The 27,356-nt window shown below is 44.6% G+C and overlaps 1 protein-coding gene across 1 annotated transcript; it reads right to left on the minus strand.

Annotated features, from left to right (window-relative positions):
• Positions 1 to 8,461: 8,461 nt before the first annotated feature.
• On the minus strand, positions 8,462 to 20,703 carry LOC137300104 (octapeptide-repeat protein T2-like). Its single transcript, XM_067969197.1, has 2 exons — positions 20,578 to 20,703; positions 8,462 to 9,123 (listed from the first exon to the last, which is right to left on the minus strand). Exon 2 carries the CDS (start codon positions 9,083 to 9,085, stop codon positions 8,759 to 8,761), a length of 327 nt encoding a protein of 108 aa, XP_067825298.1. The 5' UTR covers positions 9,086 to 9,123; positions 20,578 to 20,703; the 3' UTR covers positions 8,462 to 8,758.
• Between the last annotated feature and the right edge of the window lie 6,653 nt (positions 20,704 to 27,356).

The following is a 27,356-nucleotide window of genomic DNA, read 5'->3' on the forward strand; positions in this document are numbered from 1 at the left end:
CACTTGCCTGGATGAGTGCAGCTCCAACAACACTCAAGAAGCTCGACACCATCCAAGATAAAGCAGCCCGCTTGATTGGCACCCCATCCACCACCCTAAACATTCACTCCCTTCACCACCGGCGCACTGTGGCTGCAGTGTGCACCATCCACAGGATGCACTGCAGCAACTCGCCAAGGCTTCTTCGACAGCACCTCCCAAACCCGCGACCTCTACCACCTAGAAGGACAAGGGCAGCAGGCGCATGGGAACAACACCACCTGCACGTTCCCCTCCAAGTCACACACCATCCCGACTTGGAAATATATCGCCGTTCCTTCATTGTCGCTGGGTCAAAATCCTGGAACTCCCTTCCTAACAGCACTGTGGGAGAACCGTCACCACACGGACTGCAGCGGTTCAAGAAGGCGGCTCACCACCACCTTCTCGAGGGCAATTAGGGATGGGCAATAAATGCCGGCCTTGCCAGCGACGCCCACATCCCGTGAACGAATAAAAAAAAAGAAGAGGCCTATAATGCTGCCAAGAAGAGTAATAAGCCTAAGGATTGGGAGAGTTTTAGAAACCAGCAAAGGATGACCAAAAAATTGATTAAAAGGGAGAAAATAGAATATAATACCACAAGACCATAAGAGATAGGAGCAGGAGTAGGCCATTTGGCCCTTCGAGCCTGCTCCGCCATTTAATGAGATCATGGCTGATCTGATTTTTACCTCAACTCCACTTTCCTGCCCTTTCCCCATATCCTTTGACTCCCTTGCTGATCAAAAATTTGTCTAACTCAAATATGAAAGCAAACTAGCAAGAAATATAAAAACGAATTGTGAGAGCTTGTACAAGTATGTTAAAAGGAAGAGAGTAGCTAAAGTAAACGTTGGTCCCCTAAAGGCTGAGACAGGAGAAATTATAATAGGGAATCAGGAAATGGCAGATGCGTTAAACAAATATTTTCTATCTGTCTGCACAGTAGATGACACAAAAAGCATACCAGAAATAATGAAGAACCAAGGGGCTAATGAGAGTGAGGAACTTAATGTAATTATTATCAGTAGAGAAAAAATACTCGAGAAACTAATGGGACTATAAGCCGATAAATCCCCTGGACCTGATGGCCTACATCCTAGGGTTCTAAAAGAGGTGGCTGCAGAGATAGTTGTTGCATTGGTAATGATCTTCCAAAATTCCCTAGATTCTAGAACAGTCCCAGCGGATTGGAAGGTAGCAAATGTAACCCTGCTATTCAAGAAAGGAGGGAGAGAGAACTACAGGCCACTCATCCTGACATCAGTCATCGGGAAAATGCTGGAATCCATTATTAAGGAAGTGGTAACAGGGCACTTGGAAAATCATAATATGATTAGGCAGAGTCCACATGGTTTTATGAAAGGGAAATTGTGTTTGACAAATCTGTTAGAGTTTTTTGAGGATGTAACTAACAGGGTAGATAAAGGGGAACCAGTGGATCTAGTATATTTGGATTTTCAAAAGGCATTCGATAAGGTGCCACATAAAAGGTTGTTCTGCAAGATAAAAGCTCATGGGTTCGGGGGTAACATATTAACATGGATAGAGGATTGGTTAATGACAGAAAACAGGGAGTAGGGATAAATGGATCATTTTCAGGTTGGCAGGCTGTAACTAGAGGGGTATCACAAGGATTCAGTGCTGGGGCCTCAGCTATTTACAATCTATATTAATGATTTAGATGAAGGGACCGAGTGTAATGTATCCAAGTTTGCTGACAATACAAAGCTAGGTAGGAAAGCAAGCAGTGAGGAGGACACAAAGAGGCTGCAAAGAGATATAGACAGTGAGTGGGCAAGAAGGTGGCAGATGGAGTATAATATGGGGAAATGTGAAGTTATTCACAAACAGAATATTTTTTAAATGGTGAGAAACTATTAAATGTTGGTGTCCAGAGAGATTTGGGTGTCCTGGTACAAGAAACATAAAAAGTTAGCATGCAGGTACAGCAGGCAATTAGGAAAGCGAATGGCATGTTGGCCATTATTGCAAGGGGGTTGGAGTACAAGATTAAGGAAGTCTTACTATAATTGTACAGGGCTTTGGTGAGACCTCACCTGGAGTACTGCATACAGTTTTGGTCTCCTTATCTAACGAAGGATATACTTGCAACGGAGGTTCACTAGATTAATTCCTGGGATGAGAGGGTTGTTCTATGAGGAGAGGTTGAGTAGAATGGACATATACTCTCTGCAGTTTAGAAGAAGGAGAGGTGATCTCATTGAAACATACAAGATCCTGAGGGGGCATGACAGGGTAGATGCTGAGAGGCTGTTTCCCCTGGCTGGAGAGTCTAGAACTAGAGGGCATAGTCGCAGGATAAGGGGTCGGCCATTTAAGACTGAGATGAGGAGGAATTTCTTCACTCAGAGGGTTGTGAATCTTTGGAATTCTCTACCCCCAGAGGGCTGTGGATGCTGAGTTGTTGAGTATATTCAAGATTGAGATAGATAGATTTTTGGACTCCAGGGGATTCAAGGGATATGGGGATCGGGCAGGAAAGTGGAGTTGAGGTTGAAGATCAGCCATGATCTGATTGAATGACGGAGCAGGCTCGAGGGGCCTTATGGCCTATTCCTGTTCCTATTTCTTATGTTCATATGTTCTAAAGATTGCTGTGTTTTGTTTGCCTTAATTAGGTGTGAATTTCCTGTACTTGATTGATCTTTGTATGTTGTTTATCAAGTAACAAGGTCAAAGGCCCTTAAAGTAATTCAACAGTTAATGGGATTATCTTTATTTCCTTTGTTTGATAATTGTAAACAATTTTACAACACCAAGTTATAGTCCAGCAATTTTATTTTAAATTCACAAGCTTTCGGAGGCTACCTCCTTCGTCAGGTGAAGCAGGTGCTGGTAATGGTTCTGATGTTGCCATTTACAGCTCCTCTAGACCCATCTTTTGTTTCTTTTCTTGCCCTCCTTGCCTTGCACCATCGTCCCTTTTGTCATTTAATCACTCCTGCCCTCCACCCTATCACAGACCTTCCCTTTTGCTCTCCCCTCCCCTCCCCACTTTCCCTGGCTCTGTATTTGCTTAAAAACTTTAACTCTTTAACATTTTCCAGTTCTGACGAAAGGTCTTTGACCTGAAACGTTAACTCTGTTTCTCTCTCCACAGATGCTGACTGACTTGCTGAGCTCTTCCAGCATTTTCTGTTTTTATTACTTGTGGTTTTATATTCCATTCTTCTATTTGCCCCTTTGTGCACTGAGCACTTTTTAGTATAAGCTAGCTACTTTTATCCTCTTACAGTATGATCTTACATAGACCTGTACTCTGCACTAGTTTAATTAGGCATGATCCTACTCCATTTTTTTACGCAGCGAGTTGTTATGATCTGGAATGCACCGCCTGAAAGGGAGGTGGAAGCAGATTTAATAGTAACTTTCAAAAGGGAATTGGATAAATACTTGAAGGGAAAAAATTTACAGGGCTATAGGGAAAAAGCAGGGGAATGGGACTGATTGGATAGCTCTTCCAAAGAGCCGGCACAGGCACAATGGGCCTAATGGCCTCCTTCTGTGCCTACTATGATATTATGAAGTGTGAAAGAGTTAGCCAGTCAGATAAAAAGGAAAAGTATAAATGCTAATGATCTGAAATTAAAAATGCCGGAAGCACAGTCAGTGCTATACCGGTCTCCAGACACAACCCAAGTGTGGAGAGGCAAAACTTACTGTTGAACTGCTCGGCTTCTCAGCCATTCAGCGAGACACTGTGAAGCGACAACAATGTAATCTGTGGGACCACTAGGTCCTCCAGAAAATTCCATGACATTAATCTGCTGAGCACCACGTGCCGAAGCCGCTTCAATTCTGCCTTCTGCATACGTAGGCAAAATTAGATTCTGCACATCTCTTTGTGACTGATATCCTGCAGAGAATCAGATTAGCATTTAAATCTCTGATGTTTTCTTTGTATTCTAGTGTTAAAAAGACTGTGACTATCATTGATCATAGATGTTAAGAGGCTGTCTATAACGTATGGCCAATTATTCCAAACACAGTCAGTCAAATATTAACCCCCTGATCACATATACGAGGTGTTACTTTATTCAAACAATGCAATGTTTTAATGGTGGTCTTACTTTATAATCTAAAGGGTAAGAAATGATTTTATTCAAAAAGGTGCAAGGGGTTTCAGCTGTTGGGGCAGTGTCAGTTTGGCTCAGCTGGTCGCATTCTCACTCCTGAGTTATGAAGGTCCATAGGTTCAAACCCCACTGCAGGACTTGAGCACATAATCTAGGCTAACACTCAGTGCTGTACCAAGAGAGCACTGCACTGTCAGAGGTGCTGCCTTTCAGGTGTGACATTAAACCAAGGTCCCATCTGCATCCGTCCCAAGGCATCCTAAAGGGTTTTACAACCAATGAAGTAATTTTGAAGGGCAATTATTGTCGTAATGGACGAAAACACAGCAGCCTGTTTGCACACAGCAAGGTCCCACAAACAGCAATGAGATAAATGACTAGATAATCTGATTTTGTTGGTGTTGTGTCTGGAGACCAGTATAGCACTGACTGTGCTTCCGGCATTTTTAATTTCAGATCATTAGCATTTATACTTTTCCTTTTTATCTGACTGGCTAACTCTTTCACACTTCATAGTATAGTAGGTACAGAGGTGGCCATTCGGCCCATCATGCTTGTGACGGCTCTTTGAAAGAGCTATCCAATCAGTCCCATTCCCCTGCTCTTTCCCTATAGCCCTGTAAGGTATGACATTAAACCAAGGTCCTGTCTGCCCTCACAGGTAGCTGTAAAAGATCCAAAGGCGCTATTTGAAGAGCAGAGTTCTCCTGGTTTTAACCACCATTCCATCTCTCAAACAACACCAACAAAATCAGATTATCTAGTCATTTATCTCATTGCTGTTTGTGGGACCTTGCTGTGTGCAAACAGACTGCTGTGTTTTCATCCATTACGACAATAATTGCCCTTCAAAATTACTTAATTGGTTGTAAAACCCTTTAGGATGCCTTGAGAACATGAAAGGTGCTCCATAAATGCAAATTCTTACTTTCTTTCTCATATGATAAAATGGGGCTTTGCATCCATCATTTCCTACTTACCACGGAACTGGAGCAAAGCTGGGATCTTCCTGATCTGTAGGTCTCAGTATAACACTGGGTGGTCCACGTAACCACTGAGGCACCAGGGATATTTTGTAAATGTTGGACTTACATCAGCAGCGTGGTGCCGACGACATTTGAACTCTTGAGGTGCTGACCTATGGGGTCAAGAGCGCCATTGGAGGAGATGCATTGCAGGTGACCTCTCCACTTGGTCCATGGATGTGATTGTTACCTTATTCAAGTATACACCAATGTAACAATGGCCTCGACTTCCGCTTTGAATGAAAAATGGGGAATTCATGTTTTTCTCCGTAATTAACAAGCCAGAAATGAAACGTGTAACCTTCAGATGTATGATTTACTGAGAATGTGAATTTGTTGGTGGGTCATTAGTAATGAAAAAAGAAAACAGGCATTCTGCGTTTTCTCGTTAAAAGAGGAATTTCAACTCCAAATCGTTAGTTAATGTGACTTATCTGTCACAAGGTTACGTAGCATCATAGTGATGGTTTGGTAATGATCTCTCACATCAGTATATTGTGCAGGGCACTAATTGGGCATTAATGATGGAGAAGATGTGGATGTTTTGGGGGGAAGCAAGAGATAAAAGAGGGTGATTAAGCAACCACTGGGATGTTCATTTATCCTTCCCCATTATACAACTGCCTTCGCAATCATTAATAAACCCCAGTGAGCTGAACGGGAATACAAATTTCAGAACACGTCTAAAGCACTAACCATGTAACAGTTTTCAGTTAGTTAGAGTGACAGTCATATTGAAGACCATGATGCTATGATTAGAATTCTGACATTAATCTTCCAACGAGGGTATCACAACACTGAGATGGCCGATCGGTGCTGATACTGATCTAGCAGTGATCCAGTCCATTATATAACACTGCATTCCAAGATTGTTCCTTCAGTTTCAAGCCCCTTATCATGAGAAACTTGCTGTGGTATTTTTCTCCCATTGCATTGCCCAACCAACACCCCCAAATTAACCAGTCATTCTTCTCATTGCTGTTTGTGGGACAACAACTTGCATTTACATAGCACCTTTAATATAGTAAAACGTCCCAAGGAGCTCCACAGGAGCGTGATCAGACAATAATTGAGACCAAGCCAAAGACGGAAATATTAGGACGGGTGACTAAAAGCTTGATCAAAGAGGTAGGTTTTAAGGAGTGTCTTAAAGGGGGAGAGAGAGGTGGTGGAGAAGTGGAGATGTTTAAGGAGGGAATTCCAGAGCTTAGGGCCTAGACGGCTGAAGGAACAGCCGCCAATGGTGGGACGAAGGGAGTGGGACATGCACAAGAGGCCAGAGTTGGAGGAATGCAGAGTTCTTGGAGGGCTGTAGGGCTGGAGAAGGTTACAGAGATAGGGAGGGGGGAGGCCATGGAAGGATTTGAAAACAAGGATGAGGATTTTACAATCAAGCCGTTGCCGGACTGGGAGCCGATGTAGATGAACGGGACTTGGTGCGAGTTCTGGATGAGCTCAAGTTTACGGTGGGTGATGGGAAGACAGGAGGCTGCCCAGGAGACCATTCGAATTGTCGAGCTTGGAGGTAACAAAAGCATGGATGAGGGTTCCAGCAGCAGATAAGCTGAGGCAGGGGTGGAGACGGGCGATATTACGGATGTGGAAGTAGGCGGTCTTTGTGATGGAGAGGATTTGGGGACAGAACTTCAGCTCAGGGCCAAATAGGATGCCAGGAATGCGAACAGTCTGGTTCAGCCTGAGACATTGGCTGGGGTGGGGGATGGAATCGGTGACAAGAGGATGGAGTTTGTGACATAGATTGATGACAAGGCTGGTGCAGATTGACTACATAACTCCTCCAGAACACCTTAAAAGTAATTCATTGTGTGACGCCCATTAATATGATCTGGTGGCGTACTTTAAAAGTGGGATTCTTTTCTCAATCTGCTAGGACCCTGCATGAAGTGAAATTAGTTTGGTCTCATTATCCCTATTGCCTCAGATCTGTAGGGGGCTTCACTAAGATCTGTACTTGTTACATTTAAGCCCACCATGAACAAACATACGAACAGATGCAAATGACAGACAGGAAAAGACCAGCTGGTCCATCAAGGCTGCCCCACATTCATGATGGCCGGAACATCATGACTAAATACTTCTTACCGCGTTCCCCCCCACCCCCAACTCCCCCCACCCCTGCCCCCCCTCCAACCCTGCAGCCAAGTAATCTCCTGGGAGAGACACAAAACAAAGAAACGCAGGGGCAATAAGGAAAAAAATACACTGGAAAATTCCTTTCCGGCTCCCTCAGGTGATCGAAACCAGTCCAGGAGATCACATGGACCACGTGTTATCTGTGAAGCCACTTACTTCCTATATGATGCGATCTCTGCCCCAGTCAAGAAACGGTCCAGCTCTCTCTTGAAGGCGGAGAGTCAGTGCCCACCACACCAGCTGGCAACACATTCCAGAAGCTCACTACTCTCTAGGAAAAGAAGAGCCGCCCAACATCCCGTCTAAGGTAGACTTCCATGATAACTGAGTGAGTGAATGCACACTGTGGTATAAAACTGAAAACATGTAAACCATGAAGGTCTTATGTTTGATGCTGGTCTGTGCTGATCTCAACCACAGTGCCTGAACTTCAGGGTGGATAGAGAGAAACTATTTCCGCTGGTTGGGGATTCTAGGACTAGGGGGCACAGTCTAAAAATTAGAGCCAGACCTTTCAGGAGTGAGATTAGAAAACAAAGGATGGTAGAAGTTTGGAACTCTCTTCCGCAAACGGCAATTGATGCTAGCTCAAATGCTAATTTTAAATCTGAGATAGATAGCTTTTTGCCAACCAAAGGTATTAAGGGATTTGGGCCAAAGGCAGGTATATGGAGTTAGATCACAGATCAGCCATGATCTTATCAAATGGAGGAGCAGGCACGAGGGGCTGAATGGCCTACTCCTGTTCCTATGTTACCTCAGCACAGGATTCTATTTCAACTGAGGAGAGGTAAAAGGAGAGAAATGGAATCATAAAATGATGATATATATTTGTGTATATTTGATATATGTGTAAGTGTGCAATCCAGTTCAAGAATGAGGTCACCATTTTATAAGCATTCTTGCGGTGGATATAAACTCTGATTGGCAAGGTGCTGAATTACATACAAATCTACAAAATTGTGGGACGTGACTTTATTTACATGAAGATTTGGTGAGCAACTGTTGGCTGTCAGCTGGGTTTTAATGAGACTGGATTAGACAATGTAATGGCAAAATATGGTTTACTCATGACCGAGTCGTCAAGATTGAGAAATCTACTTACAGTTCTAAAACTCAGTGGAGAGAGAAACCGATCCCACACTGGCCAACGTGGACCTCTTAGTGACATGAGTGGAGGTCTAAGAGGAAGTCACATTGCTGCCAACTTGGCCATGGATCATGGAGGTGCTGGGAATAGGGGGAAAGGCAGAAGATAATGTGAAAGATGGAGAGTTAGATTCACCAAAACATAAAGGTGTTTAGAAGATATCACCCTCAGTTTTATTATTTTCCAGAGGATGTTTACCAATATCTGACTTTGAAGCGGAGTGAATACAATGACTTTTCCTGTGGGGTAAATATAATGCATGGAACGACTTCAATGGAAATAAAAATGGGGGGGAGATGTAAAATGGGCTATCGCACAAAGTCGAGATCTGCCCTGTGGAATCTCCCAGATGAAGACTTTGCTGGTCTCCGTCTCTGCTGGTCTCCGTCTCTGCTGGTGCTCTCCGTCTCTGCTGGTCTGCTTCTCTGCTGGTCTGCTTCTCTGCTGGTGCTCTCCATCTCTGCTGGTCTCCGTCTCTGCTGGTGCTCTCCGTCTCTGCTGGTCTGCTTCTCTGCTGGTCTGCTTCTCTGCTGGTGCTCTCCGTCTCTGCTGGCCTCCATCTCTGCTAGCCTCCATCTCTGCTGGCCTCCATCTCTGCTGGCCTCCATCTCTGCTGGTCTCAGCCATTCTACCATTCTAAGCTTTACATGGTCTGCTGTTGGCAGTTTTCGTGCTTTAGCCCCATGCACAATCCATGAGAAAAACATGAACATTTAAATTTGAAAAAGCCTTATTTGGTTTCCTCTACCTATAAAACTTGGAGCTAAAATTAACTGGAACATTCTGTAACGGAAAGAAATAACTAACCAGAAAAATGATTAATACCTCTACACAGCTGCAGTAAACAACATCCCATAATTGTACATTCATGTATATATTACAACAGTAAGTATTCCTAGAATAATACTAAATAAAACATTAAAAAGCTTGGTATAGTTAAAGTTTTCCTGGGGGGAAAATAGAACCCTATAAGTGTATAACTTTAAAATGCCTACGAACAAATGTCCCCGTTTCACTGTTAGCCATAGTTCAGTTGGTCGCACTCTCGCCTCTGAGTCAGAAGGTCATGGGTTCAAGTCCCACTCCAGAGACTTGAGCACATAATCCAGGCTGATGCTCCAGTGCAGTACTGAGAGAGTGCTGCACTGTTGGAGGTGCTGTCTTTCGGATGAGACGTTAAACTGAGGCCCCGTCTGCCCTCTCAGGTAGACTATTTCGAAGAAGAGCAGGGGAGTTCTCCCTGGTGTCCTGGCCAATATTTATCCCCCAACCAACATCACTAAAAAACAAATTATCTGGTCATTATCACATTGCTGTTTATGGGAGCTTGCTGTGCGCAAATTGGCTGCCGCGTTTCCTACATTACAACAGTGACTGCACTTCAAAAGTACTTAATTGGCTGAACGGTGCTTTGGGACATCCTGGAGTTGTGGAAGGCGCTATATAAATGCAAGTCTTTCTTTTTTTTTAAAGTCACGGCGACAGAACAGGAGAAGCTCTGAGGAAATTCTGGCCAAAAACAGAAAAGATTTTGAAATTCATGGCTGGCTGATCGGCATCTGTAACAGAAGAGAGGGTTTAACGTCTATTGACATGGATAGGAAATGGCGGGCAACCCGTCTGTGATTTCCTGATGTACGCCACTGGCAGCGAGGCTAACGTCTATGATGATAAACCCAGAATACTGGCCCTCATGCCTACTCTTCCTCCTGGGTACTCTGCAGTCCTCTGGTTGAATTCTCTGACTTCAACCTTTAACAGTCTCCCCATCTTGTTGCTTGACTGTGTCAGTCATGTTACACGGCACTCCCTTCTGTCTCTCTAATGCCCTTTCACAGTCTGACCAAAATGGGCTTTGTATTACCCAGCACATTAAAACCTGTTTACGGGCTCTTACACCCATTAGTTGCCTCTTTGTAGCTGAGCTAACTACAGCCAGATTCTGCGCACATAAGCCTCCACATATGGCGGTGTCTTACCATGGCCACATCCTCAGGCTCCTTGCCTTCCTCCCGATGTTGCTGGTCATCAGCAACTCCTGTCTCTCTGGGGATTGGGGAAGAGCTTAGATAGTGGCAAAGAGAACGATTCATGCCCTACTTTATGTATAAAAAAATCCAATATATATACATCGAGCAGACACCCTCACCTTGAAAAACTCAAGAAAAGTAATAAAGTCACAGCAATATTTCTTGCAGTCCGAGATAAGATACAAAGAACTTGTTTTACATATGCCTTTCATGTCCTCAAGACAACCCAAAGTGCTACACAGCCAACAAGCGTGGCCACTGTTGTTTTGTAGGCAAACACGGCAGCCAATTTGTACACAGCACGTTCCCACAAATAGCAGTTACATCGAGTTACATCAAAACTATAGCACAGAAACAGGCCATTCGGCCCAACTGGTCTATGTCGGCGTTTATGCTCCACACGAGCCTCCTCCCTCCCTACTTCATCTAGCCCTATCAGCATATCCTTCTATCCCTTTCTCCCTCATGTACTTATCTAACTTCCCTTAAATGCATCTATGCTTTTTATTAGCGGCTATTTTAAATTTATGACCTTTAGTTTTGAACTCCCCCGCAAGTGGAGACACTTTCTGTACGTTTACACCATCAAACCCATTAATTGTCTTAAAGACCTCTATCAGGTCACCCCTCAGCCTTCTCTTTTCTAGAAAAAAGAGCCCCAGCCTGTTCAGCCATTCCTGATAAGAATATCCTCTCAGTGAGATAAATGACCAGATAATCTGTTTTTGGAGATGTTGATCGATGTGACAAAATAATTATATTCCTGGTGAGGGAGCAAATTGTTCCCAGGTTACACATTCTGGTTGCCACCGTCGGTCATGTTGTCTTTCCTGGACTGGTACTTCAGTAAAACCAGTCAAATGACCAGCACAGAGTTCAAGGCGTTCAGTCTTATCAATTCCAACCTGCTATTGCCACTCACTGATTACTCCTGCCACTTTTAGCGGGCATTGAAATTGTAGGCAGATGGCTGGCAACTTCCCAACATGCATGGCCAGCAGACAAAGCTCCCAATGGCAGTGCCATCTCGGAGAAATTATCCCTGAAGTTTTTGCATTGAGTTTTGGATGGAGCAGTGTAGGAGGACAAACTCATCCTTTACTTGCTTTGTATTTTTAATATGTATGAATTTATAAGCAGAAGCAGCTTGTATCCAGGCAGATTATTAAATTTATGACATACAGCTTCCAATTCTTCACTCAGCCCATCACTGGCAAGGATTCAAACTGCACGAAGACCCATAGTCAAACACGTTCTCACTGTTTATTAAAAAAAGTTGCATTCGCAAAACCTCTTGAGACTAAAGATCACTAGATCAGCTAGATCGCTTTAAAAAGTACCAAAATTAATCAAACTCTTGATGCTTCTGGCATTTTAATATCTAAGCCGCATCCACCGAGGCAAATAGTTTTCATTTGCCTGAGGAGTTTATATAGAACTTTTTTTAATACACCGGTTACAAAGATCAGCCGTTTCGACAGCACTCTCATTATTCCTCTCTGTGTTGGGATTATGAGTAGTGTTTGATAACCAGCAATGGCTGACTCACCCCTGCTAATAACATAAAGCCAGATAATTGTCCTCCTGAAACTAGTGTTTAATTTTAGATTCCACCATAATATATTTTTTAATTAACTCAACAGTCCTGAAGTAGCCTCGATGGAGGAGCTGGGTGATGTAGGGAGTTAACACTTTGCCTTCCCAGCCCTGAGATTCTGGGTTCACATCCAGGCCAACCTGATGGGCCAAAAGCCTTCCTTTCCCTGTCAACTCTTAAGAGCCCGATACAAAATGAGCTGGAGGCAGTCTGACAAATTGGCTGCCATGTTTCCTACATTACAACAGTGGCTACACTTCAAAATGTACTTCATCGGCTGTGAAGCGTTTTGGGACGTCCCAGGGTCGTGAAAGGCTCTATATAGTTGCAAGTTCTTTCTTCCCTCCTTCCCTCCCTCCCTCCCTAATGTTGTCCTGTGTTTAGCTGGTTTCTACTTCTCTATTCTGCTTTTTATTGGAATTTTATAAATATTCTACAAGGAAGAAAAAGACGGAAGCTGTTAAAACCCGGTGTTTATGCTGCACACGAGACTCCCCCCACCCCTCTTCATCTAACGCTATCAGCATAATGTTCTATTCCTTTCTCCCTCGTGTGTTTATCTAGCTTAAAGGCATCTATGCTATTCGCCTCAGCTACGCCTTGTGGTAGCGAGTTCCAAATTCTAGCCACTCTCTGGACAAAGAACTAGAACCTGAAGAAGAAACTATTGTAGTTATGAGATTCGAACACCCAAGCAGAAAGTAACTTAATGGAGAGGCCTCTCAACATCTTGTCTCTAATCTCAATTAATGCCGAATGAGTTTTCAGCTAAAATGTTTTATCTTTTAGTTCCCCAGATTACAGCAAGATTGAATAGATCCAATTATTTTTGACGGCACTTTGATGTCTTTTCAATGTTTTATTGGTGTGTTAAGGATCTTTCTGCTGATTGATTTAGCATCATTTTGCTCAATTTATTCTCTCCCCATTAATTCCCTATCCAGTTACGTTCATTGAGACTGGGGGACACACAATGGATTAGAGCTTTGACCTTTCGACTCTGGAACCTTGGCTGAATCTCATCCAGTCTGATGGGATGGAAGTCTGCTCACTCTTTACCATCTGTGAGGAAAAATCTAACAATTGTGAAGTATAAAATTGCTGAAAAACTAATCAGAACGTGTAATTTTTAATGAAATAATTCAAAAAAAATTCTTGGGGAGCATTGTCCTCGATCCCCTTAGAAATGTACCACCAATTTTTTGCCTTCAATATTTGGATTTTCCCCTTTAGGTTTTCATGTATTATGTTTTCCCGCCAATAGGAGCAGAGCAATGTTGAGTATACAACAACAACTTGCATTTATATAGCGCCTTTAATATAGCAAAACGTCTCCAAAGTGCTTCACAGGAGCGTAATCAGACAAAAATTGACACCCAGCCAAAGAAGGAGACATTAGGACAGGTGATTAAAGGTTTGGTCAAAGAGGTAGGTTTTACAGAGCGTCAAAAGTTGGAGGGAGAGATGAGGAGGCGGAGAGGCTTAGGGAGGGAATTCCAGAACTTAGGGCCTAGGCAGCCGAAGGCATGGCCGCCAATGGTGAGGCAAAGGAAAGGGGGGGGATGCACAAGAGGCCAGTGTTGGAGGAACAAAGTGATCTCGGAGGGTGGCAGGGCTGGCGGAGGTTACAGAGATAGGGAGGGGCGAGGGCATGGAGGGATTTGAATACGAGGATGAGAATTTTCAATTCGAGGCATGGGTGGACCGCTACTTTATGTTACTAAGTCCATGTAACTACTTGTTTTCACCTGGCAGAGACTTATAATCAAGGCTGTCTTTGAGTTGTCAGCTTTTTTGAAGCGGCTGGTTAGCTTTTGCTAGATCCCTAGGTGGGCCTGTGCGTCTCAGCTATGGTGGTGACTGCAGCAGGCATTAGTGGTGGGCTCGATGGTCACATACCTTTACTGACTCTCACGCATGAAGAATGGTTACTTGGGGGTGAGGCAGCAGAGAGCGGCCAGCACCTGTGGAACTGAACCCTAGCTACGAGTCGGTGTCTTCAGGAGAGCGGGGGTCTGGGGGGGGGGAATAAAACGGGAACAAAGCAGATATCGACTGAAAGCTTATTGTGCTGCCAGCAATACTGAATGTGCGGTCAAGAAAGTTTAGGTAAAGAGATTCTTAAATTTCAAGGGTTGGGGCCACATATTAGGTTAGAGTGATTCTGCCTTCCGATGCTCCCAGCGGGGAGCGCTGCTGCCAGGAAAATCACTAGAGCACAGCAAATAACTTTCCTGCCTCTAATATTGGATGGAAAATCACAGGCAATGCGCACATGGTTTCCCAAAATGCACTCAGTGCGCGTACCACACCCCAGGGGGAGCGCCTGTTGTGTGTTTATACAACGGGTCGAAATTTTGGTATGAAATCTTGCTAACAGGCCCTGCAGGGGAATCCTGCATTCAGAAAGTAATTGGGTCCAACCCTGTGATATGATTCATCAAATAAATAAGAATACAATCCTGGACAGGAAGTGTTACCATTTGTGACATAAATACCCCCGATCCTCTTGTGGTTCTGTGATTTTCCACAGCAATAAAGATGTCTTATTGCATTGGAATCCGAGGAGATTTGCTGGGCTCCTGTTGATAATCTTCTCATTCCCTGCTGACTGTGTCAGTGCAGGACTACAAAGATGTAATAACTGTCCCACAGGCTCTTCCTCGTCCTCCCAATTCCTCACTCTCGACTTGAAATCGGTCTGTAATTTGTTGGTAACAAACCTGTTAATGGGTTTATGTGCAAGATGGATTGAACTTGTATTTATATAGTGCCTTTTGTGACCTCAGGACGTCCCAAAGCGATGAAGTACTCTTGAAGAGTAGTCACTGTTGTAATATAGGAAATGCGGCAGCCAATTTGCGCACAGCAAGGTCCCACAAACAGCACTGTGATAATGACCAGATAATCTGTTTTTAATTGATGTTGGTTGAGGGATAAATATTGACCCAGGACACCGGGGAGAACTCCCTTGCTCTGCTAATAATGCTATGGGATCTTTTGCGTCCATCTGAGAGGGCAGATGGGGCCACGGTTTAACGTCTCATCCAAAAGACGGCACCTCCAACAGTGCGGCACTCCCTCAGTACTGCGCTGGAGTGTCAGCCTCTGGAGTGGGACTTGTAACCCACAACCTTCTGACTCAGAGGTGACAGTGCTACCAACTGATCCATGACTGACACACTCTGCCCTCTGTGTTCCATGCATTAACACCTCCGTTAAAAGAGCAGACAGGAAAATTTCACACAAAAGTGTTGACATGTTTCATTATTAATAGCACACAGCATGATTTCATTCTTTTCCAGGATATTAAACTGTTCTTTACCTCCCTCAGTTCTCCCTGCCTCCTGCAATCTACAAGGCTTCCAAAACTCAAGCTTGACGACACCTGATCACTACAACTTGATTTATCTCACATTCCCTCCTACTCTTTTCAACCTTGGTTCTTTCTTGCACTGTGGATCCTTGATGCTTCACTAGCTGAAAAAAGTGCCAAATAACCAACTCACTAGATATCCATGTCCCAGGGTTCCATTACTTTGAACCAAACACCTCAAATAAATCACAAAGCAAGAAATTATAAACATAATTTAATAGGACAAAGTCAGCACGGCTTTACGAAGGGGACGTCATGTCTGACAAATTTGCTTGAGTTCTTTGAGGATATAACGTACAGGGTGGATAAAGGGGAACCAGTGGACGTAGTGTATTTGGACTTCCAGAAGGCATTCGACAAGGTGCCACATAAAAGATTATTGCTCAAGATAAAGAATCACTGGATTGGGGGTAATATTCTGGCATGGGTGGAGGATTGGTTATCTAACAGGAAGCAGAGAGTTGGAATAAATGGTACATTCTCGGACTGGCAACCTGTAGCCAGTGGTGTTCCGCAGGGGTCAGTGCTGGGTGCCCAACTCTTTACAATCTATATTAACGATTTGGAGGAGGGGACCGAGTGTAACATATCAAAGTTTGCAGATGATACAAAGATGGGAGGGAAAGTAGAGAGTGAGGAGGACATAAAAAACCTACAAGGGGATATAGACAGGCTGGGTGAGTGGGCGGAGATTTGGCAGATGCAATACAATATTGGAAAATGTGAGGTTATGCACTTTGGCAGGAAAAATCGGAGAGCAAGTTATTATCTTAATGGCGAGAAACTGGAAAGTACTGCAGTACAAAGGGATCTGGGGGTCCTCGTGCAAGAAAATCAAAAAGTTAGTTTGCAGGTGCAGCAGGTGATCAAGAAGGCCAACGGAATGTTGGCTTTTATTGCTCGGGGGATAGAATATAAAAACAGGGAGGTATTGCTGCAGTTATATAGGGTATTGGTGAGACCGCACCTGGAATACTGCATACAGTTTTGGTCTCCATACTTAAGAAAAGACATACTTGCTCTCGAGGCAGTACAAAGAAGGTTCACTCGGTTAATCCCGGGGATGAGGGGGTGGACATATGAGGAGAGGTTGAGTAGATTGGGACTCTACTCATTGGAGTTCAGAAGAATGAGAGGCGATCTTATTGAAACATATAAGATTGTGAAGGGGCTTGATCGGGTGGATGCGGTAAGGATGTTCCCAAGGATGGGTGAAACTAGAACTAGGGGGCATAATCTTAGAATAAGGGGCTGCTCTTTCAAAACTGAGATGAGGAGAAACTTCTTCACTCAGAGGGTGGTAGGTCTGTGGAATTTGCTGCCCCAGGAAGCTGTGGAAGCTACATCATTAAATAAATTTAAAACAGAAATAGACAGTTTACTAGAAGTGAAGGGAATTAGGGGTTACGGGGAGTGGGCAGGAAATTGGACATGAATTTAGATTTGAGGTTAGGATCAGATCAGCCATGATCTTATTGAATGGCGGAGCAGGCTCGAGGGGCCGATTGGCCTACTCCTGCTCCTATTTCTTATGTTCTTATAAAGTCAATGACCACTAGATGGAGCCTGCGCACTCGTTCCCACAAAATACTTGAAAACTAATAAATCCAGGACTGGGTGGCACAAGTTTGACTTTTCATTTCTGGAACCTGGGGTTAACATCCAGTCCAGATTAATGGGATGAATGGACCTCCAACTTGTGGCAGTCAAGGTTCTAAGTGAAAATCTCCACCACACTACCCCTCTCCGCCCTCCCCCACTGCTCCCCGCCTTTAAAAGCCTCCTCATAACCTGTCATTTCAACCACGTTTTCAGTCATCTCCCCCAACTGTCCAATTCAAATGAGGTGCTCTCCTTCTGACCATGCCAACTCCTGCAGGGGCCGGAGTCGGAGGGCGCCAAGAGGCACCGGGGCCCGTGGATTTTTGGGGCCAAGTTTTTTTTTTAAGCCGTTGCGTCTGGAGCAACACAGTGGGCTTGGATCCGCAGCATTAATCTGCCCTTACTTCAGTGCAGACTCAGTGCAAACGACATTCTGAGAAAGAGTGATTAGTGTGGGTAAATATTACATGGGTGCAGTCGTTCTTCTGAAGCTGGGGGCTGAGGCACCTTCTCGGGACAGAGTAGAGGGACCTTCGCTCTACCGCAGCTTCATACCGTGCTGAGCCTGAGAGCACTTGATTCTGACACCGGGCACAATAAGCTAGACAATGCTTCATTCTTGAGCTCTGACATTCCCTCACACACGAAAGAAAAGGATTGTAATTCAAAACATCCCCGCCTGTAATTTCTGTTTTGATAAATAGTGTCTCAGATTTTGAAAAAATGTTTTATATTTGTATGAAAGCTTTCAGATTTATATTCACATGAATCTGAAGAATGTTGAAGTGTCTCTTCACAAACACAATGACACAGACATCTGAGCTGCATAAGATAAGAAACTGAAAAGGAAACAGGTGCAGAGACACATGTGTTATCCTGATAGTGGGAACACAAGCCAGTGATTTTGAAAGCTGGAATTTTTTTTTTGACAAATCTGGAGGTTTAATTAGAGTAAAATGGTGATTAGTTGTTTGAGTGATTAACACCAAGTGAAGCAGGTGCAGCCATTAAGAACAGCGTAGCTCCTACCTAGAGAGTTCACACATTAGGAGGGTCCAATTCTCCCCCACTCACATGGCTGCAAATGCTTTTTGAGTAAATCATTCTGACAGCTGAGGTAGGCACAGCAATAACCATCTCTTTACACTACTAGTCAGCACATTTAAAAAAAAAAAAATTCTTGAGATTGGCCTGCAAGGCCGGCATTTATTGCCCATCCCTAGTTGCCCTGATTGTTTGATACGACCATATGGCTTGCTAGGTCACTTCAGAGGGCAGTCAAGAGTCAAATACCTTGGCGTGGGACTGGAGTCACATATAGGTCCAGACTGGGTAAGGACGGCAGGTTTCCTTTCCTAAAGGGCATTAGTGAACCTCATGGTCACTTTTGCTCATACCAGCTTTTGCTTTATTTCCAGATTTTTAAAAACCGGATTCAAATTCTCAAACAGCCGTGGTGGGATTTGAACTCATGTTCCCTGGATTACTATTACAGTTCCTCACCATCATGACTCCCTGTATAGGGGCAATGTCCCCACTGTACATGCTTTTCCTGTTGTGTTAATGTACAGATGTAAAGTTCCAATCTACCTAGTTTAGTGGCACAGTGCCACCCTACATTGGCGTTCCATTGTACCATGCAATGGAAAGCTCTGACCTGGCCCCGACAGTCCACAGCAGCGGGAAGGTGCCTTGTTCCTACAGAACCGTCATGCACTGAGGAATGGCTTCAGGAGAGGAAGGGAGTGGAGAAAATCGGAGAAGAGGTGGGGTGGGGGAAATGTATTTCATTGTATCCAACAGAGTTAATAAAAAAAACCCTGTCGTGCTCCTCACAGTTATGGTCAGGTCACCGGGACAGATTCCCATCAGGTGTGTACACAATGGGCAGGGGAGCAACTTTCCATTTTTTTTGCCAAGTTTTCCCACTTCGTTCTCACTTTATCATTGGACCGAATGCCCCCCTCTCCTTAACCTTGTGGTATTAAAATCTCAGAATACCACCCAGCCCAATATTTAAACATGCAGAACAGGGACTTGAAGGAATTCACACAATAAGTTAGGCAAACACGGCAGCTGCTCTACACCAGCACGCTCCCACTTTATATAAAGTGGCACAACGGTGGCAACGGGAACCTAAATATTTATAAAAGCAAAAGAACCAGAGGGGAGCTGAAGAGACATTTTATTACGCAGCGAGTTGTTACGATCTGGAATGCGCTGCCTGAAAGGGCGGTGGAAGCAGATTCAATAATGACTTTCAAAAGGGAATTGGATAAATACTTGAAAAGGAAAAAATTTGCAGGGCTAATGGGGAAAGAGCAGGGGAGTGGGACTAATTGGATCGCTCTTTCAAATAGACGGCACAGACACAATGGGATGAATGGCCTCCTTCTGTGCTGTATGATTCTATGATAATAGGGAACAAGAAAAGGCCATTTGGCCCATCAAGTTTGATCCTTCTATCAATTCTAACATAATCTCAGTTTAACCCATTAAACCTAGAAATCACTGTTGGCAATATCAATGTACCAATGTTTAACCATTTGTACGACATTCCTTCATTAACTATTTTAACAGAGGTGTTGACCCATTTATTTTAAATGCTGAAAGTAACTTTTAGGCTTTGATCTCATTGCTCATTCACCACAAAGGTAAATTAATTCAATATTAAATACCCAAGGCTAGTTGCCTTCCTGGTCATAAAATTTCAACAATCCCATCAGCTCCCAAACCACCATGTTTGAACACAGCTCAGGAGCTTCTCGATCTGCACTTATCCTTGATGCCCTCATACCTAAGTTTTCCAATCGGCCCTTTTTTAACGTCGGTGTTAACTAATCCAGTTGGAGGGGCCGACTTTCGGAATAGACGTTAAACCGAAGCCCCGTCTGCCCTCTCAGGTGGACGTAAAAGATCTAACGGCACCATTCCCAAGAAGAGCAGGGGTGTTCTCCCTGGTGTCCTGGCCAATATTTATCCCTCAACCAGCACCACTAAAAAACAGATTATCTGGTCATTATCACACTGCTGTTTGTGGGATCTTGCTGTGCGCAAATTGGCTGCTGCGTTTCCTACATTACAACAGTGGCTACACTTCAAAAGTAAAGCACTTTGGGACATCCTGAGGTTGTGAAAGGCACTATATAAATGCAAGTTCTTTCTTTCTTTTCTTCAATATGTTTGCCAGTAATTCCCGAGGAGGTGGGGGGAGGGCGGGCGTGTGGTTCAAACCCTCGCGAGATGGCGTAAATCGCGCTGTTTCTCCAGGAAATTGCCTGTCAAAGTTACGGCAGTAACATCAGCGAACCTGCGCGGAGATTCTACCCTGTTAATGCTAGAGTTAAAATAACAGCAATTGGAAAATATAGGCCGTAATCTCACGTCCCAATGTTATCGCAATCTTGCCGTTCACTCACGAGTCCCATGATTAACAGTTTTTTTTCATCTTCACGATTCACACTAGAAATTTCAGCGTCGCTTTCTATGCTAATAAAAACTTAGGCAAACCGTAGGACTCACATGTGAATCACCAGTGTTGGCAACGTCGTATTTTCAAACCAGATACTCATCCAGCAACCTTTTTTTTTAAAACTAAAAGGTGTTAATTGGTGCAGCGTTAACTGCTTTAGCTGGGAACTGATTCCACACATGATTTACTCTGTGGGGAAAAAATTCCATCTAATCTCAAATCATGCCTGAGGCTGGTTATTTATATCCTCTTGTCCTCCACTTGGTATTTGACATTATGAATTTTTAGTAGCAGTACACATTACACAATGATGCCAAGGTTAGACCACGGAACCAGTGAGATTTTTCGAGAAAGGCACTGATACAGATTCAGAGCCATTGAAATAGACAGAACTGCCGTGATATTTTTATACACAGAGAAAGAGGTTATACTGTGTCGCAGAAAGCAATCAATGAGTTTTGACAGTCATTAATGTGCGTGCGTGAGAACTCTCATTAAAAGGGGCGACAGTCTCCTCATTTGTCCTTGCTCCACTAACCTGACTGTGTAAGTGAGACGTTGAATAAAGCTTTCCTCGGTCACTCGGGCTGGGTTTCACTTGTTGCCCACAACTAGACCAGTCTGCCTCCTCTGCAGCTGGGAGCGTCACTGCCGTGTGCACAAGTGTGTAAACGCTGTGCTGCGTCAGGTGCACGCCTGGCGGTGAGTTTTGGAAGATGGCTCGCATGGAGCATAAACACCGCTCTGGACTAGTCGGGTTGAACGGCCTGTTTCTGTACTGTAAAATTCTATGTAATTCTATGTAATGTAACCTTGTCGGTTATACCCTGACGCACTGATACTCTAACAAACTGATCAGCTTCAGTGGGACCCTCCTTCATGTTTTTGCCTATCGATTAAATGCACCTAGAGCTGTTTGAGTTATTCACAGTGACTCACCTACAGGATAATACATAATATATAAAATAAAGGATAATAGATGACAGGCAATGTGCTACATATAGGATAATGGATAACCCTCAGTGGCCTGGAAATTCGATTGTGCACAGAAATGGGGACACGCAAGGAGGTGGGGCGCGCAAGGAGGTGGGGCACTCGAGGGGGTGGGGCGCACGAGGAGGTGGGGCGCACGAGGGGGTGGGGCGCACGAGGGGGTGGGGCGCACGAGGGGGTGGGGCGCACGAGGGGGTGGGGCACTCGAGGGGGTGGGGAACTCGAGGGGGTGGGGTGCACAAAGGGGTGGGGCACTCGAGGGGGTGGACGCAAGCTCCAAGAACTTGTTCACATTGTCCCACGCAGCATGTTAATTTGTGCTGGGACCTCATTACAATGATTCAGGTGTGCAGCCAGCATTATCCATGTTAGCCATTGGCTGCCCGCCTGTTTGGGGGGGCCAGAAATCAGGCATTTCTGATGCCACTAGAAGGCAGCCAGCACCTCTTAAAGGGGAGGCGCACTCTGGCTGCAGACAGAAGGAAACGTTATCAAAGGCTAAAATGGCTGCAAGAGTTCCGGGGGGGCATAAAGGTTCTCCAATGCCGCGTTGGAGGCCCAGGTGCAGGCGATGGACGGGAAGTGGGAGATCCTGCTCCCCCCCCCCACCCAGGGGGCAGAAAGCCCTCCAGGCAACACCTTCAACGCCAGTGAGAAGAGGTCACAGAGGAGGTCAATGCCACGAGCTTAGTTCCCAGGACATGGCTGCGGTGCCGGAAAAAAGTTCAATGACCTCAGCAGAGTTGCCAAGGTAAGAATACCGAACATGATGTTAGCTGTGGCTCAGTGATAAACTTTTGCCTCTGAATCAGAAGGTTGTGGGTTCAAGTCCCACTCCAGAGACTTGAGCATAAAATCTAGTCTGACACTCCAGTGCAGTACTGAGGAAGTGCTGCACTGTTGGAGGTGCCGTCTTTCAGATGCGACCCCACCTGCCCTCCCAGGTGGACGTAAAAGATCCCATGGCACTATTTCGAAGAAGAACAGGGGAGTTCTCCCCAGTGTCCTGGACAATATTTATCCCTCAACCAACATCACTAAAATCAGATTATCAGCAGAGTTTTCATGAACCAGTCTGTATCTTTCATTAAGGTGTGTAATATTTGTACCTTGTGTCAGTCAGTAAGTTTGTTGACTTAAAGTAATGAGCGAACGATTGTCATGTTTAGGCTGTATCAGCGCAATGTTTAATTACTTTTATCTGTGAGTAAAGTTACCGGAGATCAGATTGTTTATTATATAAACTATAAATGGTATAACATATAAATTATGCATCATATTATATTAAAAATCTATATACCTTGTATTAAACTATAAAAATTGTTGTATCTATGAAGCCTATCACTCTTCACATGCCACACTTCACATGTCCGCACTGCAAATAACTACTGAACTATTATAAAAATATAGCCAAAGAGAAAGAAAGCCAATCATTTCCTGTTGGATTTTCCAGCTTTCGGGTAATCCGGCCTCTTCCCAAGCAGGTGTCAAACTAGAGCTAGAACTAGGGGGCATAATTTTAGAATAAGGGGCTGCTCTTTCAAAACTGAGATGAGGAGAAACTTCTTCACTCTGAGGGTAGTAGGTCTGTGGAATTTGCTGCCCCAGGAAGCTGTGGAAGCTACATCATTAAATAAATTTAAAACAGAAATTGACAGTTTCCTAGAAGTAAAGGGAATTAGGGGTTACGGGGAGCGGGCAGGAAATTGGACATGAATTTAGATTTGAGGTTAGGATCAGATCAGCCATGATCTTATTGAATGGCGGAGCAGGCTCGAGGGGCCGATTGGCCTACTCCTGCTCCTATTTCTTATGTTCTTCCAGCAGTTAGCCTACAATGAACCTCAGATACTGCCTACTTTGCCCTCTTCCCTGAGAAGTGACTGCAGGTTAGCAGCTAAACATCACCACCCCAGACTACCCTCAGACTATGCCACGGGAAATTAACTGGTCAGATCAAATACCCATTAACCATTTACTCCGTAAACTATGCATTACATCGCTGGCGGTGAGTGACATGTACGATTGTGACTGCGTTGCAGTGTGCTGTACGCTGTCTGTTATACATGGACACATTTACTTCAGATATTATATAAATTGTGTTTCAGTTAAGGTTGAACTCGCTATATTGCAGCCTCCCGATGGCCCTTGTTGATTGGTCTGCATGTACTGTATGATTTATTGGTGTTTGTGGATCTTTCTACGCACTGTGTGCTGGAATGATTGTATTGACTCGTGGCTAATGAAATACTAATAGCAAACAATAAAGTCAGCATGTTATTATCACATTAAGCAATTAGATTAGAAAAGGTTTGCTGAGTTTTCAAAGTCCCAGCTTTATTATCATCAGATCGAGGTTATACATGGACAGAGGCAACTCGTAAAAAAAAAATTGCACATTTCAGCACAGACAGAAAAACCTTCAACCAAAAGCAGAGAGCAAAGCCTCGGAAACAGGGACAAACATCACCAAGGAGAAGAAACAATCAGTCGCTTTTCATCTGCAACATATGGTCGTACAACAACAACAACAACAACAACAACAACAACAACAACAACAACAACCTGCATTTATATAGTGTCTTTAGCGTAGTAAAACATCCCAAGTCGCTTCGCAGGAGCGATTATCAAACAAAAATTTGACACCGAGCCACATAAGGAGATATTAGGACAGGTGACCAAAAGCTTGGTCAAAGAGGTAGGTTTTAAGGACCGTCTTAAAGGAGGAGAGATAGAGAGGTTGTATTCTAGTGTACAGAATACAAAGGGCATGATAACGACTGAGCTGCACAAAGGGCTGGTGAGTGGCCCAGGAGACTGATTCTTCGGCGTGGTAATAGTCATGTCTATCACGCGGATGGCTGCGTAATGCCTCAGTACTACTAGGCAAAGACAGCGGGATGCAAGTGAAAGAGATCTTCTTTGACAGCGCCTTCCAAACCTGCGACCTCCACCAGGTCTCGAAGGACAAGGGCAGCAGGCGCGTGGGAACACCATCACCTCCAAGTGCCCTTCAAGTCACACGCCCACCCTGACTTGGACATATATCGCCATTCCTTCATCGTCGCTGGGTCAAAATCCTGGAACTCACTAACACCACACAGACTGCAGCGGTTCATGAAGAAGGCCCACCACCACCTTCTCAAGGGCAACTAGGGATGGGCAATAAATTCTGGCTTTGCTCGTGACGCCCATATCCCGAAAATGCATTAACAAAAAGTAAGAAAGGTGAAGTGACAGAATAGCCAGTCATGCACAACACATGCATGCACAACATACGCACACACGCACGCACGCACAACACAGGCCTCTTGCTTTACACCATGAAAAGGCACAAGAGCTCAACGTCGCATCAGGAGATTTGGGGGCAGAGGATGGAGGGCGAAGCATTCAATCTGCAGGCGCAGTTCCACCAGTTGCTGCATGTTTGGTTGTTGCTGTCGGGAGAGCTGGCGTCTGAAGGTGAGAGGTTCTGGAACAGAGACCGGTTCACTGTGAGACCTGCTACTCCTTCTCCTACAGTGTAACGGTCCCCTCTCCAATAACCCTGGAGCTGCCTGCACCGCATACAGCACGCTGAGCGAGTCTTGCAGTAGAAATGATGCAATAAATGTCGGATGAAGAAAATACTGAAGTTCGAATGGACAGGAGGGTCTGGTGCCATCCATGACCTTTCACCTGGAAATACAAGAATGTTCATCATGGGACAATATTAAACCTATTCTTTAACTTTAATTGCATCTGCTGGAGCCAATCCTATATTTATTTATTTAACCTTAGTTTTGATAAAAGAATACATGAAAAACAATGATTTGGCAACCTTCACGCTGCAGATCAAACGTCTTCTGAAACATGATCTCACTGAGTCATCTAACATGGCACCTTAGCAGAGTTTTCCTGAACCAGCGGGTTTCAGGTACCGAGCTAGCCCAAAGAACCCCCCTGCCCCTCGCTTGAAGGGATTAACGCCTCTTCGAGGAGTTGTGTTGTTAGATATTTCTGGTCTGCGGCCATAATTGCCTGTTCGCTTAACGTCAATTCACTATATCATCACCCACTCCCTTCACCACCGGCGCACTGCGGCTGCAGTGTGCACCATCCACAGGATGCACTGCAGCAACTCGCCAAGGCTTCTTCACCAGCAGCTCCCAAACCCGCCACCTCTACCACCTAGAAGAACAAGGGCAGCAGGTGCATGGGAACAACACCATCAAGTTCCCCTCCAAGTCCCACACCATCCCGACTTGGACATATATCGCCCGTTCCTTCATCGTCCCCGGGTCAAAATCCTGGAACTCCCTTCCTAACAGCACTGTGGGAGCGCTTTCACCACACGGACTGCAACGGTTCAAGAAGGCGGCTCACCACCACCTTCTCAAAGGCAACTAGGGATGGGCAATAAATGCCGGTTTTGTCAGCGATGCCCACATCCCGAGAATGAATATAAGAAAAAAAGACCAGGAAGATTTCCAGGTTTAATCTTCAGTCTGTCCTGAGTTTATTGACCTCAGTGGCGGCAGTGGCAACGGTGCTGCCATTGGCCTTGAGCTAGGGAGGGGCAAAGTCAACCATAGTCCTGATCATTTCCCACTTACCCCTGCTGGAAAGTGTGGGCACTGGCTGAGGACAGGAATTAGCTTGGTTGTGGTGCCTTCCATAGTCAAATAGTCTGCTAAATTCATGCTTTAGGCTTATACGTGATGAGTGTTCAGTTGGATGAGGTACTGGAGGATGGCTGATGCCCATGGAACCTTATCCTCAGCAAAAGCAACCAGCTTCAAGGGTAAATTTGGAAAATAACACCTTGGATACTTTATTAACTAAACCCTTTCCCTTCCTCATTGATGGAATGAGAACTTGGAGCTGAGGCTAGTCATGTTGCTGCTGCCCTGCTCAGGACAGTGGTCTGTCCGATTCAGCTTGGATTCAATGGGAATTTAGTCCCTGTTCCCCGATCAGTGCCATTTTCTTCCGGAGATAGTAGTGACCAGATACTGTCAGAAAACAGACATAAAATAGTGTGGCAAGCAATAAAGTTTAATCCAATTGTCAACGGTTTGGGATTTCGAAGATGATTTTTTTTTTTGCAATAAACTGCGTTACTCAGCCACGAAATCAAGTCAGGTTCGTCCTGACTGCAATATAAAGCAATCATAAGGAGGATATCTGTGAGAGACAGCAGAACAGTATAAGATTTACTCTAATGAGACAATATTCCGAGGCAGCCCACTACACTTGGAAGGAACTTGGGGGGAAGGGGCATCTGCTACCATTAATTTTATTACAGTGCCGTGCTGTGATCTGTAATCTGCTTTCAGTCAGTTTTTTTTGCCACCTCACGATACAGTAGTTTTTGAGATCTGTGACCACCCCTTCCCCTCACTTCAAAATCACCGTAGCAACAATATCTAGGCCCAGACCTGAACCGTATTTAACCAGGCCAGTTTGCCTTGAGACACTAAGGATAAGTATCCAACTAGGCACCAATGCTGCATCAAATTAAGTGGGGTTCTGCAACCTCCTAACTCTGATTTTCCACAGTACAGTCCCTGCCGCTTATAGCAGGCGTGTTCGTGCGAACACGATTTGCCCGCTATGCGTGATGGACAGTATAACAGGGAAGCACTATTACTGTACTCTACCATATAACAAGAATGCTCCTTCTGTTTGTTCTTGCATTCAGTGCATCTTAGCGAGGTGCGAACTCGTGAGTAAGCACAGCTGTTTCTGCCCAAAATAAATGGAGCACTTAAGATTCTGTAACCGGCAACTTTGAGATTGACGTTAATGTAAATGGATTATAGTTATTGCTTTTTGGCTGATATAAGCCACTGCC

Source organism: Heptranchias perlo, chromosome 30 (genome assembly GCF_035084215.1).
Source record: "Heptranchias perlo isolate sHepPer1 chromosome 30, sHepPer1.hap1, whole genome shotgun sequence".
Lineage (NCBI taxonomy): Eukaryota > Metazoa > Chordata > Chondrichthyes > Hexanchiformes > Hexanchidae > Heptranchias > Heptranchias perlo.